The 21507-nt window shown below is 33.8% G+C and overlaps 1 protein-coding gene across 1 annotated transcript in view; it reads right to left on the bottom strand.

Annotated features, from left to right (window-relative positions):
- Mnat1 (MNAT1 component of CDK activating kinase) overlaps positions 1-21507 on the bottom strand; it is a 234022-nt gene that overhangs the window by 135752 nt on the left and 76763 nt on the right. The window contains exons 5-6 of the mRNA XM_047540017.1: positions 10998-11138; positions 4512-4637 (exon numbers count right to left, since the gene is read on the bottom strand). Coding sequence (XP_047395973.1) covers positions 4512-4637; positions 10998-11138 — 267 coding nt within the window. The remainder of the gene's footprint in view (positions 1-4511; positions 4638-10997; positions 11139-21507) is intronic.

Here is a 21507-nt window from a genome sequence, read left to right as displayed (position 1 = left end):
CATATAAAAAAGGTAAGAATGAAGCAATAAGTGTGCATCAAACTAAGTGAAATAAGTCATCCCAAAAAACAAAAGGCCAAATGTTCTCTCTGATGTGTGGATACTAACACACAACAAGGCAGGGAGAGGGCAGGGGATAGAAGTTCTCTGGATTAAACAAAGGGGAATGAAGGGAAGGGAGGGAAGATGGGAATTGGAAAGACAGTAGAATGAATCAGACATAACTTTCCTATGTTTATATATGAATACACAACCTATGTAACTCCACATCATGTACAAACACAAGAATGGGAAGTTATATCTCATGTATGTATAATATGTCAAAATACATTCTACTGTCATGTATAATTACAAAGAACAAATTAATAAAAGAATATAGTAAAGGAGGAATAACATGAACTATAATTCTTAGTGGTAATGGGATGTGAAAATATGGAGTGATACAAATAACAATGATGATATTTACTTTTTTTGTTTGTACATTACATAAAAAAATGTTTGGAATCTCTCAAGAGAAAAGCATAGTTCCCAAAGTTAAGAAAAATAAGGAAAATGATAATTTATTTAAAAAAAAAACTTTAAAACATACCCACCAATTAATTACACACCCATACGAACACATAAAATTCTGTCACAGAACACATTCTGTTCTTAAGGAAACTCATGTAAAATGAAACAGGGAAAACAATTAACCACAATACAAAACAGGAGCTACAATACATAGCAAAAATATACACAAAATGTTGGAAAGGACATCAGAGTTAATAGATAAATTCTACTCAAGGCCTAAGGATATAGCTCAGTATGTTAGGGCCCTTGCCTAGCATAAGCAAGGCCCTGGGTTCAATCCCCAATAACACACACACAAAAAAATAAATACATTCCTTTCAAAAGAAATCTTCATAAGAATCATGTGTGGTCAATGCCCATAAATTCTAACTAGTTTTCATAAGTGGTTAAGAATATCCCAAGCAGAGTACCCTATTAATAAAGTATTTCAGGAACTTCAGACTAACTATTCAATATGAACCTAATTCATTCACTCATCCAAAAATACCTCAAGAATATCTATATATGACACTATTCTAGGTGCTAGAGACAAACCTTGCTCTAGGGTTCACAGAGTTTATATTGAATGATAGAGATAAACATTAAACAATGTGTCTATAAAACATCTAATAGTGATATCTATTTTGAAGAGTTAAAAGGTCTAAAATAGTGGGGGATAAGGATGAGAGAAAGATATTTTAGCTTGGACAATCAAAAGTTTAGTGTGAATTTAGTGTAAAGAATGAAAGTGGGTTAATATAGCGGTTTCTTACCTTAAGTTTTTTGCTACTGCTCTTTTCTCTGCTAGGATTTTTACTTGGCTAACTGATTTTCATCACTCACTTTTTATCACAAATATCACTTTCTTACAAGATGAGAAAGTGAATGATTAATATTCTGGAATTTAAGCTAAATATATTGGAAAGACAATGAAACATATTAAGGAAGTAATGCTCTCATATTTTTCATTGTTTATCATCATCAATTCATTTGGGGAAACATATAAAAAGTTAAGATTATAAAGAAGACAGAGAGAAGCTGGAAGATTACTGCAGTAGTCCAGGAAAGACATGATAGCAACTAGCTTAGGATAACAGAGATGAATAGAAATGCGTGAAATCAAGATAAATTTTGAAGGTAGAGTCAACTTAATAACTATTAAATCATCTAGATTTTCAAACTGCTGTAGTTAGCAACTGAAAAAAAAAATTTTAAGAGTTGCAAAAAACTTGAGGTAAACTATTCTAAACTATATCTTCTACTTAATACTAAGCCAGATCTTACTTCAGTATTATATATATTATAAAAGAAAGAAAACTGGAAAGTAGTAGCAGCTATTAGATAATTGCTAAAAATGGAAGCAATATTTTAACAACTGCAATGATAAAAGTATAGCACATGTAATCTTATCTGTTGAGATCAGAGAAAGAAAAATAGCCTTTTGTCCTTTAAAATTAGAATATTATTTCTAGTTAGAAATGTACTTTGGTAATGTTTTTAAGACACTGATTCCTGCACACTAATCACACTCAACTTGTAACAGGGGATATGTTCCTAAAATGTACAGTTTTGTGTGTCATCTAAGCATTAGACCACATCCTGAAAATTAATGACTTGACTGGTGTTCTTCACTAACTTCTGCCACTTGAATATTGCATGTATTAACAACAGCTTTGAAATACAGTTATATAATGACAAATGACAACCAAAAATTCTGCAAACCTTATCGGCTTGAGTATTTTAATGCCAGGGTAAGAAAGGGAAAATTCAATTCTTAATTCTACAAGTTCTTACATAGTTTATCAGAAAATCTGAACACAACATAAGCAAAATACTTGGTTGTAAGTTACTGACAGAACCTGACAGTAAGTTACTGACTAAAATTTTGATTGTCCAAGCTAAAATAGCTTTCTCTCATCCGCTACCTAGAGAAGAGCGCACCAGCTTGGTTGACTACAGAGAAGTACCCAAGGTACTTTCCAAGAGATAAAGAAATGTATTTAATAATCTAACACAAACTTTTTCACTCATTCACTAATAGAATATCAACTATTGTAAAACTATTCTACACTTTCCTGTTACTATTATTTTTATTGCTTCCAAACATTATATTAGATATTTGCAAAGAAATATGCACCAACTTATGAAATAAAAAAAGTTTCATTGAGCAAAATATCAAAATGGCAGACATGCATTATAATTCACTAAATGGTTGATTTAAGGATTACTTTAAAATAGATAAACTTGGGTACAATTCTAATCAATTATCTATTCACTTGTTCATCCATCCCTTCACTCAATTACTGAGGCTTCCAGCCAAGATTCATGAAAAGCTTCTTAGGTGCCAGCTCTAGGAGCTTATAGATTGATAATAAGAGACAGGTGAACTGATAACTTCAATATTATGATATAAAAGAATGCTCAAGGGTTAATAACAATGGGGCCATGGTAGCACAAGAAAGAAAAATACAAAGAATATACCCCAGCATAGCAAGATCAAATAAGAAATGCTATTCTCTAAACTTGATAATGTATAATATTAAATTAGACCCTATAATCTTTTCACAAAAAAGAAGGAACTGAAAGTTTTGGTTGGTTTAGTTTTATATTTTAAAGGACACACTTGGAGAAAAAGAGGAAAATCTAAAAACCTTGAACAGCATTTTTGTGTACAGACATACTAGATATATGAAGAATTACTGTATTACAAAAACCACAATATTACACACTGCTTCCTTTCCTTGGGAATTAGCAGCATCTTCAGAATGTTGACTAATTTTTATTTCATATTTATTGAACACTGTATGAATGCCAGGCAATATCTAAGGCATACATTACTTAATGCTCAGAGCAATCTTATGAGGTGATAAATAAAACCTTATAGATGAGAACAATGAAAAGAGGAAACTTGGTCAATACTATACAATCAGTTAAATTAAAGGCAAATTTTAAATGTGGGTTTTCTGACTACAATTCTTTCATTGTACATAATTGCAGATTGTAGAGACTTATTAAATAAATTAATACAGGCATCTATATTATCAATTCATGTTATTAATAACTAGCCACCTGATTTACTGAGAGTTTATTACATGCCAGGCACTATGTTGGGTATTTTGCTCACTTTATTTCATAAAATGTCCTCAGTAAGCTTATGAGTTGGCTATTTTCACTGCAGTTTTACAGATGGGAAAACAACTTATTATATAGGTAAAATAATTTGCTTATATCAAGCATATGGCTAAAAGTAGTAGCTGAGAGTTGACTGGGTTTGCTTAGCGCCAAAGTTCAAATTCTCAAGTACAATTTCATAATGCTGCCACATTTTTATACTACTATAGTGATAATGTTTTAAAATAATTAACTAATATGAAAGTTATATGTTTTATAAAAGCTCTATCTCAAAGATCTGGATATTAAACACATATTAAAACCAATTTGACAAAGTATACAATTCCAAAACAAAAGAAATAACCTATTAAAGGTATCTAACTATATCATTGACTTATAAAATCTTTCTTTCAAATGAATAACTAAAATAATTTTTTTAAAAATTCAAATTACTTCATCCTTAAAACAATCTGAAAGCTAAAAATGGCTTCCAAAAATATATATATATGGAGAAGAATTACAAATTAATATTTGGAGAGAAATACAAATTAATATTTGTTTTCCTATTTGACAGACTAAAGCATTTTCTTTTAAAAAATATTTCCCTGAACTAGGAGGTTAAAAAAAAAATACAAATCTAATATCACACAGAACTAAACTATGTTGCATACTTGCTAAACTATTACTTTTCACTTTCCTTACAGCGTGCATGTTCATATTTGCAAACTTCTAACCCACATCATTGTTCCTAAACATCCAAACCTTTCCATTTATTGAAAAATTAATACTGAATTATAAAGCATAATCTCTGAAAAATATCTTTTAAATAAGCAATTAAAAATAAGGCTTACCATTTTGATGCCTGTAGAAAATGTCACTGGTTTTATAGGTTTTGGTTTCTCAAGCTGCATTTCCAATTGGGTGGATCTATCTTTATGCTGAGCCAAAAGCAGTGCTACAGGGAGATCAGAACTCTCCTGTAAGAAAAGTTCAAGTTCAATATGAAAGTTAAAAAGGAAAAATTAAATAGAAACAAAACTTCTAAAGTATGCCTTTTCCATAAGTATTTGATATTAGACTAAATATTCTTTATGGAGAACACTTAACAAAAAATATTAACAATCCATAATAAGAAAAGGCTGTTGTAGACTCATAAATCAAAGTAACTGCAAACAAGTATTTTTATAAAATCCACATTAAAGACAATATAATAGGGTCATATTTCATCTAGCCACCAACTGTATTTATTAAAAAAAAGAAGCTAATCACAAAAAGAGTAGTACAAAGTACTATAACTTAGATCAGATGTTTATCTAAGACACATTCTTTTTACCAGTGATTTCAGACCAGTTTAAAATTGTTTCCCATTAGACTTCACCTGAGGCTGTTTGGAAATGATCCTTGTTCTGTTTTATACAATGGCACTATTGTATGTACAAACAGATATATTTTTATTTTCTCTTTCACTTACTAACTTTTAAAAATTAAATCTAAATTTTTTAAACCAAGAAACAAAATTGTATACATTTTTAATATCTTATATTGATAATGAATCAGGGCCAATATTTACACAAATCTATACACACACTTTTTAAATTAAAACAAGAAAATCTCTGACTGATTCTTAAATGTACTGTTATTTATCCTGTTAAACATGAAGCCTCTTACATGTTTAAAGTGCTGCAAAGCTAATATTTAAACTAAACGTATCCAGATTTTCTCCTTTCTAACTTGTCAGTTAAATAATAACCTAGAAACTTATGCAGAGGGAGGTCTGGAGAGAAGGCGATCTTTTGATCCCTCCCTGTCACACATAGACACACACACACAATCATTCCATATCTATAAACAAAGATGAAGGTACATATTCTCATCTCCTATACCAAGGTTATTTATGGAAACATATTGTTAAAATGGGCTATAGATAGGGTTGGGGTCACAGCCTAGTTATAGAGTACTTGCATAACATGCATGAGGCTTCAATCCCCAGCACTGCATCTGGTCTGGTAAAGATTTTTAAAATAGTCAACACCCAGAATTTAATTCTGAAGAAACTCTACTATTAACATTTCACAATATGAAAGCAAACATATAGCAGATTCTAATTTTTTTCCAAATCTAACAACTTAATAATTTTTAGGCACAAATGTAGCTAATTAGAGGAATTATTTACGATTACAGTGTAGAAGTAATTCAAGTAACAAGCTATTTAATTCAACAGTATTATCCTATAATAAAATTGGCATAAGACAATTTGCAACAGAAGTGCTTTGCAAGAGCAATGTCAAGATGGGCTCAGTGGCACATGCCTGTAATCCCAGTGGCTCAAGAGGCTGAGGCAGGAGGATCTCGAGGTCAAAGCCAGCCTCAGCAAAACTGAGGTGCTACACAACTCAGTGAGACCTTATCTCTAAATAAAATATAAAATAGAGCTGGAGATGTGGCTCAGTAAAGGAGTGCCCGTGAATTCAATACCTGATACCAAAAAAAAAAAAAAAAAGCAATGTCACAAGGATTACACTTCAAAAAGTAATTGGAGCCTGTAATCCCAGCAACTCGGGAGGCTGAGACAGGAGGACTACAAGTTTTGGGCCAAGGCCCTAAGTAATTCAGTGAGACCATATCTCAAAACAAAAATTAAAAAAGGATTGAGGATATAGCTCAGTGGTAAAGCACCCCTGGGTTAAATCCCCATTACCAAAAAGGGGAAGGAAAAAAAAAGTCAATGGAAGTATAAAAATTTTACTTATAAAATATATCCTTATTAAGACATGATATCAGGACTGGGGTTGTAGCTCAATGGTAGAGCACTTGCCCAGCATGTGTGAGGCACTGGGTTCAATCCTTAGCACCACATAAAAATAAATAAATAAATAAAGGTGTTGTATCTGTCTACAACTAAAAAAAAATTTTTTTAAAGGTATAAAATCAACCAGGTACACTGGCACACACCTGTAATCTCAGCAGTTTGGGAGGCTGAAGCAGGAGGATCTTGAGTTCAAGGTCAGCCTCAGCAACAGCGAGGCGCTAAGCAAATCAGTGAGACCCTGTCTCTAAATAAAATACAAAATAGGACTGGGGATATGCCTCACTGGTCAAGTGCCCAGGTTCAAAAAAAAAGACCAAAAAAAGGCGTACCAAAAAAAGACGTAAAATTATTGAGACCTGGTTTCAGCAATAATGAAGAAGAGTTAATGAAATATAGCAGAAGAACATATTTGAATATTCTATATTAGTAATGCAATACTAATAGGACTGTAAATTCCTGCAGCTATTATAGATTTCCATGAAGCGTTTTAAATTAAAAGAACTTTTTAAATGGACTTAGGCCAAAAACATCTTTTTAAAGCCATTCCATCTTATCATATGTAGAAACCAACAGAGGAAATAAAAATTCTCTTGGCTAAAAAGTTAAATCATTACTCCCCAACTTATAATCAAAATGAAGGTATATGCTCATCTACAACTGATATTTATTCTAAAAAGGAAAACTTCTTATATAAAAGCAAGATAACATGTTCACATAAAAAAATTGCTAATAAAGTCTAGTTTATTTTAATCCTAGTTTCATATAAAAGGAACTGGATGTTAACATCTTGATAAACTGCTGTAATCTTATAAAAATAAAAATCCTAGGTATCTAAAACTAATTTTAATACTAAAGCACAGAATTTACTTTAAACCTAACTTAATTCTACTTTAGTACTAAAACTCTTGAAGCATAAAAGCCTTCATAAGTGTTAAAACTAGAATCATGCATGACAACAAAAAATAAACTGTGAAAAATATATGCTTTGAGGAATATATAACATAAGGATTCCATCTTTCAATTTATTTCATTCTTCTTAGCATTACATTTTGCACTGAAAGTTTCCATAACCTATAATTGCCCGAAGGCACACTGTTTAATATTTAAAGAAATTTTAATAAGACTGCCTGTAATACTCATTAAAAGCTTCATAATGACCGTTTTAAAAGATTATTTTAACTGACTTTAAGCAAGCCATCTGGCAAACAATATTTCTAATAAAAATCAGCTACTGCATTTGACAACAATATTAGCCCATACAAAATTTAAGACATAAACTGAAGAGAATTTTCAAACAGGAATATAAAAAGATTTAATAAGAGAGGACCTGATTAAAAATCTTTTTCCAAACCATTAAAAAAATCTAAATTTACAGTTAGGATTAAATAAATGAACTTTTTAGCCAACATTATTACAAATGCTAAGCCATAAACATTAAAACCATAACATTAAAATCCTGTCACATACAGTATAATGTTATGCCATTGCTTTTTAAAAGTTTAAAAAGTGGTTTTTGGCACAAGGACTAAACTCAAAAACAGGAGGAGAAAAAAATCTAGTAAGTAGTACTTGTATAAATTAGGTTCGTGAAATAATTCTAAGATTCAAGACTAGATATATTTACAAAAAAAATGCTAGCTATCTTCTTTCTTAATAAAATCTAACACATGAACACATACAGACAAAATATATGAGTTCGCTGAGTTCAAAAAGATAAGAAATTTATGTTAATATTTATAATGAAAAAATAATAAAGATTGAAAAATTAATGTAACTAAGAACCTTTAAAAGTAAATTTTAAAATGTAAACCAGAAATCCAACTACAGTGGTATTCTAAACCAATCTGTTGCAATTAATTGTACTAATGAATACAGCAAATTACCAAGAATTATTTAACCACTATGATATATGATCTAAATCGTGAGGAAAGTATGTGTGGTAATGACTTGCAGGTGAAGAAAACAGGAAGGGGGGGTCAGAACTCACAAAAACCAATATTAACTCCAGATTATACACAATGTACATTGGCAGTTTCACATCTTACTTCATGCCTCACTGAATTAAAGAGGAGCTTCATGCCAACAGCAGTTCAATGAGGCAGCAAAATTTAGTACCTTTGAGGACAAAAAGGATATGCAAGAATAATTGTTATGCAAAGCTAGCTAACTTCAAAATGAAAACTGAAAACCCCTTCTATTAATTGATGAGACATAAAATACTAAAAGTGCATTTTCATGTAATATCAAAGTTCTATGGTTGTGATTAATTCAACTAACTATAAAGACAAGCATTACTTCCAAAAAAAGTGTTTCCCTCTTTGTATAAGATGATGGGGGAAGAATCTTTCAATAAAACAACTATAAAAATCAATATTTACTAATTCATCCTAAAATTTTCAATTTCTTATCAAACACATCTACAAAAATGTAAAACACAACAGGTATCATTTCAACTTCTAAAGCTATACCTTCCACTTAATAGTTTTAAGAAAGCACTAATGAAAGTTGCTAGCGAAAACATTATTATTCTATTTTACCTGCTTCTGCTCTCATTTTCAGAATAATATTCACATTCCACTCAGAAATTAGATAAGATTTTATGATAAACATTTTCTGTCTAAACCTCATTAATCTCTCATTTTTCCTTTACTTTCTCACCTATTTCTAAACCTAAGTAATTTTGCTTTCTCTTTTTATTCCAGGTTAATTGGCTTAAATGCTTTTTGGGCAGAAGCACAATATAAAAATGCATATATATTTATCCCATCATAGAATAATAGCATATCAATTAGGGAGGCTAAGTGTGTTAACACTGAATAAATAACTCATTATGTGGACAAAAATGGGAAGGGAAGAATATAAAAAGACTTTCCTGGAGAGGAAGACTTTTAGTTTGTGATATAATCAGTATTACACAGGGTTATAAGCATCAGAGTTATATTACAGTATCAAATATATAAAACACATCACAAACTTTACTTATTATTACTGCTATTAACTAACAACAACTTATGAAGCTAACTGGTGAGAAAAGCAATATTGTAACCACACTTCTTCCAAAAATCTTATTTTTTCATACAAAAATATGAAATCAAGTTCTGTCAGACCAACCAGAGTTACTATAAACCTTAGCACAAAACCAAAACATTCAAAAATGAGCTACTAGAAAACTAATACTAATCAAGAAAAAAATACTACAAAAACGATGTGTTTTAGTTAGTAAGCTTAGAAACGATCTATGAAAAGTATACTGGCTGAAACTGAGAGTCAATGTTCCTATTTTTTCTCATATGTGAAAGCTAGAAAAGGGGACCACATGAAAACAGAAAGGAGACCAGTAGAGCAGGGGAAGAGGATTGGGGGAAGGAGGAGAGGAAAGGTAGTAGGAAATGAACCAGACCAATTTATGCTATGTGCATGTACAAGCATATCAAAAAGAATCTCATAATTATGTATAATCATAATGAACCAGTAAAATTTAATTAGAAAAGAATATACTGCCTTATATCATTTATAATACTCTCATCTGAAAAAAAGTCGCAAAAAGGTTTTGTTTTTGGTCATTTTTTTTTTTTAAGAAAAGGAATTTTAATGTTCTTCTTTTAAGGCCCACAAATAGTACCATGTCCACAAATGACACATCATCTTAGGTGAATCACTTCAAGTCCTTCATAGCAGTTGGCAGAATACAAACAAACACATATATGAGTAAGATAAAATCATAATTTTCATAATTCTTACTGCTAAACTTTCTTTGGGATAGAGACTGGGTATCAAATGAATTTATATTGTGCCAAATTTTGAGAAAACATATTTTCAAGTACAAACTATGTGGATTAAAGATGGCCATAATCCTCCCACCAAGAAATAGGCTCTACATCTGTTACCCTTGAAACTGAATGGGCTCTTCTGCTAATAAATATGATGAAACTGATTCTGCACCAATTTCCCAGCCCAAGTCTTGATACATAATAGCTTCTATGTCTTAATACATTACCAGTCTCTACTTCTTTACTCTTAGAATATTCCTTTCTGTAATCCCAACTACACTGCTATGAAGACCACATGGGGAGGTGCCCTGAGAATACATGGGAGGAAAACAGTCCCAAAGACCCAATGAATTCCTGTCCCACAGAAGTGTGAGTATAAAAGAATGTTATTGTGTTGATAGTGGTTTATTTGGTTTTTCTTTTTAATTTGGGTGGAGGGTGTGATTTCTTTTTCAGCAACAGATATAATGATATCAACGAATAATCACCAAAACTAAATGTGAACCAGAGCACAAACACTGTGGAAATGCCATTTAAATGTCATTATCCAACACAATAAATAGTAAAGGGGGCTGGGATTATGGCTCAGTGGTAGAGCACTTGCCTAGAGTGTGCAAGGCACTGGGTTTGATTCTCAGCACTGCATACAAGTAAATAAGTAAAGGTTCATTAACAACTAATGAAAAAAAATTTTTTTAAATAATAAAGGTATATCCTGAAGACTAATTTTTTAAATCACAATGAATATTAATACATACCAGTTCATCTAAAAAAGCCTGCTTATTTTTCCTTTTTAGAATCTGCTGCAGTTGTTCTTCTTTTTGTATAAATAGTCTTCTTTGTTCATTTTCCTGCCGTTCTACCTCTAAAGCTTCCTCCAGTTCTTCCTGTTCCCGAGTCTAAAACAGAAATTTATATATGCCATGGAATAAACTTAGCAACCAATAGCAATCCTATAGCACATCCTGACACTTTATTGCAAGCATAAAACAAACTAAGCACTTATTTTTTTAATAATGCAGCAATTTGCTTAGAGGGAACTAGAATTCATTTTATTTCATGTAAACATGCTACTATTAAGAAAAATGATATCTAGCTCTACACAAATGCTTAAATGAAGAACACTAAGCCTGGAAGCAGAAATGTAACAACTGTACTTAATAGTTGGGGTTTTTAAATTTATAATTATTACAGACAGTTTAAAGTCATTCACTTTAAGGGATTCAACATGATATTTATTTTTTCAATTTACATATTAGGTAAACTACTCCCCCAAAAATAAAAAGTTTCCATGCAGAAAAAGTGTTTTACTTCTAAAACTCAGTATGTGAAAGATTAATTTAATCATCTGGTTTCCTCCTATATTTTTTATTTCTTCTAGGAGCCTAACAATATCTTGAGTAAACTCAATCTCAAAGTGTTTCCTCTCTCTATTTCCCCACTTCCTTTAAATTAAACCAATTGCTAGGTCCTATGAATTCTTTCAATCATTTTACAAACTTCTCCACGTCTATTACCAAAGTCACTATTCTAGCTCAGGTTCCCAGTTGAGAAGAAAATTCAAGAAGCATAAATAGGAATAAATGCAAAAGGTTATATTAACAGTGTATGGGGATATTTGTGTTTGCTATTAAGAATGACAACTGTTGGTAAGGTACACATAGGTATATAGTGAGCACATAACTGACAGGGAGATAAATTCTCCTTGGGAATACAAGCAGAATAATAAAAGTTTTCATACACAGTGTTATGAGTGGAACTGTATCCCCTAAAAAGATATGTTAGAGATAACTCCTGGTACCCATAAGTGTAACCTCATTTGGAAATAATATCTTTGCTGATGTAATCAAGTTAAGATAAGGTCATACTAGAAATCTGGACAAAGACAGAGAAGAAGACCTTGTGAAGACCATGGAAAGACAGAGATTAGAGTGATGTATCTATAAACCAAACAATGACAAAGATTGCTGGCAACCTCCAGAAGTTAGAAACAGCAAAATAGGAGCCGCTCCTAAAACCGTGAAAAATAGCGTGGCTCCACTAACACCCTGAATTTAAACTTCTAGCCTCAAAAATAGAGCAAAAACAAATTTGTGTTGTCATAAGTAACCCAATTTTTGGTAATTTGTTACAAAGTCATGGGAAAACAATACATGAAAGTTGAGTTAAGGACTTCAAACAGTAGGTATTTACCCCCCCCCCATTGACAGTAGAATAGCTATTTAATAAGCAAAAAGGGGCAAAGACATGAAAAAAGCTGGAAGCTGGAATGCTTTGTAGGCCAAATCATGAAGAATGAGGATGGGAAAAAAGCTTCAGATATAGCTGGAGAGGAAAGCAGAAGGTCTACTATACCACACTAAAGGACCATATACCATACTAAGGCAACTGAGAAGACATTAAGAAAACTTGGGGGATGGGTTTAGAAAGATGAATAGAAACAGTAAGGCATACGGATCAATAGGTTTCAAGACTGACAACAGAAAGACTAGTCAGAAGAACACTGCAATAATCCAGGTAAGAAATTATAAGGTCCTTAAATAAGATAATATAGAAACAGAGGAGGACCCAGGTTTTAAAAATGATAAAGACTGACACAGGTTCAGTTTAAACACTTGATTGGATTCACTGTGATAAAGAACATAATAAGAGACAAATAAAATTAACTCAAAAATTTTCACAAGAGACAAAGACATTATATAATGATAAAAGGACCAATATATAGAAAGATGTAACAATTTTAAACAAATATGCACTCAACATCAAATAAACAGCAATACAGAACAGTAAGAGATTTCAACAGCTCACTTTCAATAATAGATGCAACATCCAAACAAAGGATCAATAAGTAAACACAGGACTTGAACATTACAGACAAAACAAATTTAACAAACATACATAGAACATTCAACCCAACAGCAGCAGAATATAAATCATTCTCAAGCACACACAGAACTTTTTCTGCATGAACCACAAGTCACTCAAACACACCTTAATAAATTTAAAAAGAAATCATACCAAGTATGACAAATACTTTATGATTCCCTTTATATTAGGTACTGAAAGTAGTTATATTTAATTTCAAAGAATCAAAGAGTGAAATAGTGGTTGTTAAGAACTAGAGGTATGGGAAATGGGGAGCTACTAACCAACAGACCGCAAGTTTCAGAAAAACAACATGAAAAAGTTTTAGACTCGCTGCTCAACACTGTACCTATAGTGAACAATTTTTAAGTGTATTATACAAGTGATAAGAGGATAGAAACAATATCAACTATTCTTACCATAATGAAATAAGTAAAATTTTTTCAAACACTTAAAGAAACAGGAGAGTAAAGATTAAAAAAAAAAAAAGTCCTGAAAATACTGAATTACAAGTGCCTATAACAACACATCAAGAAAGAAACACCACAGATATATATGGATACATTATATAATTTTAAGAGCTCAGGAAAAAAAACAACTGGCTGTGAAAATATTTAAGAGTAGTTATCATAAAGGGATAACTCAAAGAGCCTCACTGAGAGGAGCCTGCGTAGAACCTATATTTAAGAGACAGGAAGGAAAGAAAAGGTTCCCAAGAGGATGAAAAAGAAAGGTAACAGAATGAGGAAAATAACAAAATGGTTTCACAGAAAGCAAGAGTTCCAATAATAAGGGAAAACCTCTAAGAAGTGCTCGAACGAATCCAGGGACTTCTCTAAGATGCTGCCATGGTGCCAATAAATGTCCCCCAAACATCCACCTGATCCCCAGTCCATGGTGCTACTGGGAGATGATGGGACCTTTAAGATGTGTGACCTAGTTCAAAGTCTTACAGTCATTTGGTGGAGTGCCTTTGAAGAGAACATTGGAATCTGGACCCTCTTCTTTCTCTCTTTGCTTCCCAGTTTCCTTGAGGTAAACTTTGCCATTTGCTCCCACCATGATATAAAACATTGCCACAGGCCCAAAAGCAATGGGACAAAGCAATTAAGAATTGAATCCTCCAAAACTGAGTAAAAATAAACCTTTCCTCTTTTTAAGTTATCTCAGGCATTTTGTTACAATAACAAAAAGCTACCAATAACAGATGTCTGAAGGTAATCTAAAGAAGAAACTGAGTAAATAAGAATATAGGCCATCCCTCATTCCATTATCACAACTGAAGTATTCTGAGTAACCTTTCCTGTGGGGCAAAGAAAGGTTTCACTTGCTAAAACCTAAAGATAATTGATTTATAGAAGACCACAATACATAAATCCATAAGTATTCTAGGCCTCTTCTATTCCTCCAGTTTCAACTCTGTCTCTCTGTTGACTTTAATAATACAGAATTGACTAGTGAGAGCCTTTCTGACCAGAACAAGCTCCGAGTCCCGGAGCCCCTGCAGCGCAGCGTACTCCGGCAACGAACCAGCGGAGAGCCGCGATCCACAAACAGCCTCTGGGATTAGGGCAGGGCAGCCAGAGACCTCTTCAGGCGGCTCTGCCCACTCCGGCTGCAGGCTCTATTCACGGGGCGATCCAAGATGGCGGCCTAGAGGGAGACTGCACCCCCAGTCGCTCCAGAACCCTGGAGTTAAGAAGGGGAGGCATTGAGAGACTCGGACTGAAATAGAGCCACGGGTGAGTCTGCCCACTGGGTAAAGCTCGGCCCGGGTGGCAGGCCCAGATAGAGGTGGCTTATTGGAGCCGGGCAGGGCAGCTAGAGTCTTCCCAAGGTAGCCTTCCACAGTCCGGCAGTGGGCTCCTCCCACACGGCCAGCTGCACGGCGCAGGCCCACAGTGAGAGCATTTCCGCACAGAGCCAGTTCCAAACCGTGGAACCAGTAGGGGGCTAGGGGCAGATTTCTTCGGATGAGCTGCTTTATCAGATTCCTCCAAGACATCAGGCCACTGAAGGCTGGGAGGTGATACACTGGAAATCTACCGGAACACTATAAGCCAGTAGCGGAAAACTGCAATATCTCAGGGTCCCACTGACAACTGACCAATATGAGAAAACAAGGGAAGAAAATGTCCCAAACAAACCTAGATACTACATCAATAAAACCCAATGACAGCACAGCAGAAGAAATGTCAGAAAGGGAGTTCAGAATGTACGTAATTAAAACGATCAGGGAAGCTAATGAGGAGATGAAAGAGCAAATGCAGGCATTGAAGGAGGAGATGAAAGAGCAAATGCAGGCATTAAATGATCGCACCAATCAACAGTTAAAAGAGCAAATACGGGAAGCAAGAGATCATTTCAATAAAGAGTTAGAGATACTGAAAAAAAAACAAACTGAAATACTTGGAATGAAGGAAACAATAAACCAAGTTAAAAACTCCATAGAAAGCATAACCAATAGGATAGAACACCTGGAAGACAGAACCTCAGACATTGAAGACAAATTATTTAATCTTGAAAGCAAAGTTGGCCAAACAGAAAAGATGGTAAGAAATCATGACAGAATCTACAAGAATTATGGGATATCATGAAAAGGCCAAATTTAAGAATTATTGGGATTGAGGAAGGCTTAGAGAAACAAACCAAAGGAATGAACAATCTATTCAATGAAATAATATCAGAAAATTTCCCAAATCTGAAGAATGAAATGGAAAACCAAGTACAAGAGGCTTATAGAACTCCAAACATACAAAATTACAACAGACCCACACCAAGGCACATTATTATGAAAATACCTAACATACAAAATAAAGACAGAATTTTAAAGGCCGCGAGAGAAAAGAATCAAATTACGTTCAGAGGGAAACCAATAAGAATATCAGCAGATTTTTCAATCCAGACCCTAAAAGCTAGAAGGGCCTGGAACAACATATACCAAGCCCTGAAAGAAAACGGATGCCAACCAAGAATCTTATACCCAGCAAAACTTACCTTCAAATTTGACGATGAAATAAGATCCTTCCATGATAAACAAAAGCTAAAGGAATTTACAAAAAGAAAGTCAGCATTACAGAACATTCTCAGCAAAATATTCCATGAGGAAGAGATGAAAAACAACGATGCAAATCAGCAACAGGAGGCGCTAGCCTAAAGGAATAGCCAAATAAAGGAGAAACCAAATCATGTCAAAAACAAATATGAGTCAATTGACTGGGAATACAAATCATATCACAATAATAACCCTGAATGTTAATGGCCTGAATTCATCAATCAAAAGACACAGACTGGCAGATTGGATTAAAAAGAAAAATCCAACAATATGCTGCCTGCAAGAGACTCATCTCATAGAAAGAGACACCCATAGACTAAAGGTGAAAGGATGGGGAAAAACATACCATGCACACGGACACAGCAAAAAAGCTGGAGTATCCATCCTCATCTCAGATAATGTGGACTTCAAACCAAAACTAATCAGAAGGGATAAAGAAGGACATTACATGCTGCTTAAGGGAAGCATAAATCAGCAAGACTTAACAATCATAAATATCTATGCCCCGAACATTGGCTCATCCACGTACGTCAAACAAATCCTTCTCAATTACAGAATTCAAATAGACCACAACACAATCATACTAGGCGATTTTAACACACCTCTCTCACCACTGGATAGATCGTCCAAACAAAAATTGAATAAAGAAACTAGAGATCTCAACAACACAACCAGCAATTTAGACTTAACGGACATATATAGAATATACCATCCAACTAAGAACGAATACACTTACTTCTCAGCAGCACATGGATCCTTCTCTAAAATAAACCATATTTTATGCCACAAAGCTACTGTTAGCAAATACAAGAAGATAGAGATACTACCTTGTACTCTCTCAGATCATAATGGATTGAAATTAGAAATAAATGACAGAATAAAAAACAGAAACTTCTCCAATACCTGGAGACTAAATAATACACTATTATATGATGAATGGATAACAGAAGACATCAGGAGGGAAATAAAAAAATTCTTAGAAGTAAACGAGAACAAAGACACATCATATCAAAATCTCTGGGACACTATGAAAGCAGTACTTAGAGGAAGATTTATTTCATGGGGTGCATTCAAAAAAAGAAGTAGAAATCAACAAATAAACGACTTAACACTACAGCTCAAAGCACTAGAAAAAGAAGAGCAGACCAATACCAAAAGTAGTAGAAGACAGGAAATAGTTAAAATCAGAGCCGAAATCAACGAAATCGAAACAAAAGAAACAATCGGGAAAATTAACAAAATAAATAGTTGGTTCTTTGAAAAAATAAATAAAATTGATAAACCCTTAGCCACACTAACAAAGAGAAAGAGGGAGAAAACTCAAATTACTAAAATTCGGAATGAACAGGGAAACATCACAACAGACACGAGTGAAATACAAAACATAATTAGAAGCTATTTCGAAAATCTATACTCCAACAAAACAGAAAACCTTAAAGACATCAACAAATTTCTAGAGACATATGAACTACCTAAACTGAACGAGGAGGACATACACAACTTAAATAAACCAATTTCAAGCAATGAAATAGAAGAGGTCATCAAAAGCCTACCAACAAAGAAAAGTCCAGGACCAGACAGGTTCTCAGCCGAGTTCTACAAAACCTTTAAAGAAGAGCTCATTCCAATACTTCTCAAACTATTCCATGAAATAGAAGAGGAGGGAACCCTACCAAACTCGTTCTATGAAGCCAATATCACACTGATACCTAAACCAGACAGAGACACATTGAGGAAAGAAAATTTCAGACCAATATCCTTAATGAACATCGATGCAAAAATTCTCAACAAAATTTTAGCAAATCGCATACAAATATATATTAAAAAGATAGTGCACCACGATCAAGTGGGTTTTATCCCAGGGATGCAAGGTTGGTTCAACATTCGGAAATCAATAAATGTCATTCACCATATCAACAGACTTAAAGTTAAGAATCACATGATTATTTCAATAGATGCAGAAAAAGCATTCGATAAAATACAGCATCCCTTCATGCTCAAAACACTAGAAAAATTGGGGTAGTGGGAACATTCCTAAACATTATAAAGGCCATCTACGCTAAGCCCATGGCTAATATCATTCTAAATGGTGAAAAACTGAAAGCGTTCCCCCTAAAAACTGGAACAAGGCAGGGATGCCCTCTTTCACCGCTTCTATTCAACATCGTCCTTGAGACTCTAGCCAGAGCAATCAGACAAACCAAAGAAATTAAAGGGATACGAATAGGAAAAGAAGAACTCAAACTATCCCTGTTCGCTGATGACATGATTATATATTTAGAGGAACCTGGAAATTCCACCAGAAAACTTTTAGAACTCATAAGTGAATTCAGTAAAGTAGCAGGTTACAAGATCAATGCTCATAAATCCAATGCATTTTTATACATAAGTGATGAATCTTCAGAAAGAGAAATTAGGAAAACTACCCCATTCACAATAGCATCGAAAAAAATAAAATACTTGGGAATCAATCTCACAAAAGAGGTGAAAGACCTCTACAATGAGAACTACAGAACACTAAAGAGAGAAATTCAAGAAAACCTTAGAAGATGGAAAGATCTCCCATGTTCCTGGATAGGCAGAGTTAATATCGTCAAAATGGCTATACTACCTAAAGTGCTATACAGATTCAATGCAATTCCAATTAAAATCCCAATGATGTACCTTGCAGAAATAGAGCAAGCAATTATGAAATTCATCTGGAAGAATAAAAAACCTAGAATAGCTAAAGCAATCCTCAGTAGCAAGAGCGAAGCAGGGGGTATTGCAATACCAGATCTTCAACTCTACTACAAAGCAATAGTAACAAAAACGGCATGGTATTGGTACCAAAATAGACAGGTAGATCAATGGTACAGAATAGAGGACATGGACACAAACCCAAATAAATACAATTTTCTCATACTAGACAAAGGGTCCAAAAATATGCAATGGAGAAAAGATAGCCTCTTCAACAAATGGTGCTGGGAAAACTGGAAAACCATATGCAATAGAATGAAATTAAACCCCTATCTCTCACCCTACACAAAACTCAACTCAAAATGGATCAAGGACCTCGGAATCAGACCAGAGACCCTGCATCTTATAGAAGAAAAAGTAGGTCCAAATCTTCAACTTGTTGGCTCAGGATCAGATTTCCTTAACAGGACTCCCATAGCACAAGAAATAAAAGCAAGAATCAACAACTGGGATAGATTCAAACTAAAAAGCTTTCTCTCAGCAAAGGAAACTATCAGAAATGTGAAGAGAGAGCCTACAGAGTGGGAGAATATCTTTGCCAACCATACCTCAGATAGAGCGCTAATTTCCAGAATCTATAAAGAACTCAAAAAACTCTACACGAAGAATACAAATAATCCAATCAACAAATGGGCTAAGGAAATGAACAGACACTTCACAGAAGAAGATGTACAAGTAATCACCAGATATATGAAAAAATGTTCAACATCCCTAGTAATAAGGGAAATGCAAATCAAAACTACCCTAAGATTTCATCTCACCCCAATTAGAATGGCGATTATCAAGAATACAAGCAACAATAGGTGTTGGCGAGGATGTGGTGAAAAAGGAACACTCATACATTGCTGGTGGGGTTGCAAATTAGTGCAGCCACTCTGGAAAGCAGTGTGGAGATTCCTCAGAAAGCTTGGAATGGAAACACCATTTGACCCAGCTATCCCACTCCTTGGCCTATACCCAAAGGACTTAAAATCAGCATACTATAGAGATACAGCCACATCAATGTTCATTGCTGCTCAATTCAGCATAGCCAGATTGTGGAACCAACCTAGATGCCCTTCAGTTGATGAATGGATAAAGAAACTGTGGCATATTTATACAATGGAATATTACTCCGCAATGAAGAATGATAAAATTATGGCATTTGTAGGCAAATGGTCAAAATTGGAGAATATCATGCTAAGTGAGATAAGCCAATCTCAAAAAACTAAAGGATGAATGATCTCGCTGATAAGCGGATGAGGACATATAATGGGGGGTGGGAGGGGCTAGCATTAGGTTTAGGGTTAGGTTTAGAGTTAAGCTAAGGAGAGCGGCAAGAATGAAGGAAAGAAGGACTGTGTAGAAGGAAAAGAGGGGTGGGAGGGGTGGGGGGAGGGGAAAAATAAAATAAACATCATTACCCTATGTAAATGTAAAAAAATAAAAAAAAAAAACACTGACTGACTGAATAAACAAATGTTAGAAGCTTAAAAAAATAATAATAATAATACAGAATTACTTATAACTCTCAGAACTCTCTATGATTATCCATACCTTCCTGCCTTTGTTCATGATTGCTTTCTCCCTGGAATGTTCTTGTGCCAGCCTCCCTAACCCCAGTCATCTCAACTTCCTCACTTGAAAAAAACAAACTCTCTCTATTGAGGTATCTTTTCACAAAAGTCAAGCTGGGAATGAGAATATAATATCAATTCCTTCAGAACCCTTATGGCAGGAAAAAAGTATCTAAATGAAACACTGTAAGAATATAAGGAAGCCCTTTCTAATCACAAAATGAGTAACTTCTACTCATCCTTCAAGACTCTATCTATTCAGGCATCTTCCTTGGACTGCCTTTCCCAGTCTTACAGAATGAATTAAGTATCCCTTCTTTTTGCTCCCATAATAAAAGGCATAAAATTATTTCCATTGTGAAAGTCCAATGTAATTCCATTGTGAAATTACCTGATCCATTGAGAATGAGGGTATTTATTCATTTTTGCATACTCTATGCTTACCAGATGTGTAACAAATATTTATTGAAATTAATTGTTTGCCAAATTATTAAACAATCTACATAGCAATCTCTGCTATGCGTGAGAATCTAGGAAACTGAAAATGAAAATTAAGTTAATCTTAAATAAGACTTATTTCAAGATTGGATCACCACAGTGTAGTTTTTCCATGTTTATAAAGGTGTTAAATGTCAATAAATAAGACTTTCTCAGTAGACAATTCAGTAATATTTTCTGTCAGAAATGAGTCATTTTATGTGCCTAATCAAGCAAGAGATCTTTGTAGCCTTCTTCTTTCATATATCTCTAATATTGTTGGAATAATAATACTTAAACATTCAGAGAAACAGTCAAAAGTAAGTTACTACCTCAGGTTAGAAAAAGACATGTAAGTTAGCTCATGCTCCACGGACCACTTCAGGGCACGTTCAAGCAATGATGTCTGTTAACTAGCATCATTCTAAAAAATGTGGTTCTAAATCTGTATGTTTGTGTCAGTATCAAACTCCCATGTAAGCAGGACTAACAAGTATGATACTCTGCATAAAATGACCAATAATAAATGATAATGAATTATTTGGTTATAACCAAGTGGTAATCATTAATACAGAA

Source organism: Sciurus carolinensis, chromosome 2 (assembly GCF_902686445.1).
Source record: "Sciurus carolinensis chromosome 2, mSciCar1.2, whole genome shotgun sequence".
Classification (NCBI taxonomy): Eukaryota; Metazoa; Chordata; class Mammalia; order Rodentia; family Sciuridae; genus Sciurus; species Sciurus carolinensis.
Note: the sequence above shows the minus strand (reverse complement) of the source record. Positions and strands in the feature narration are given on the sequence as shown.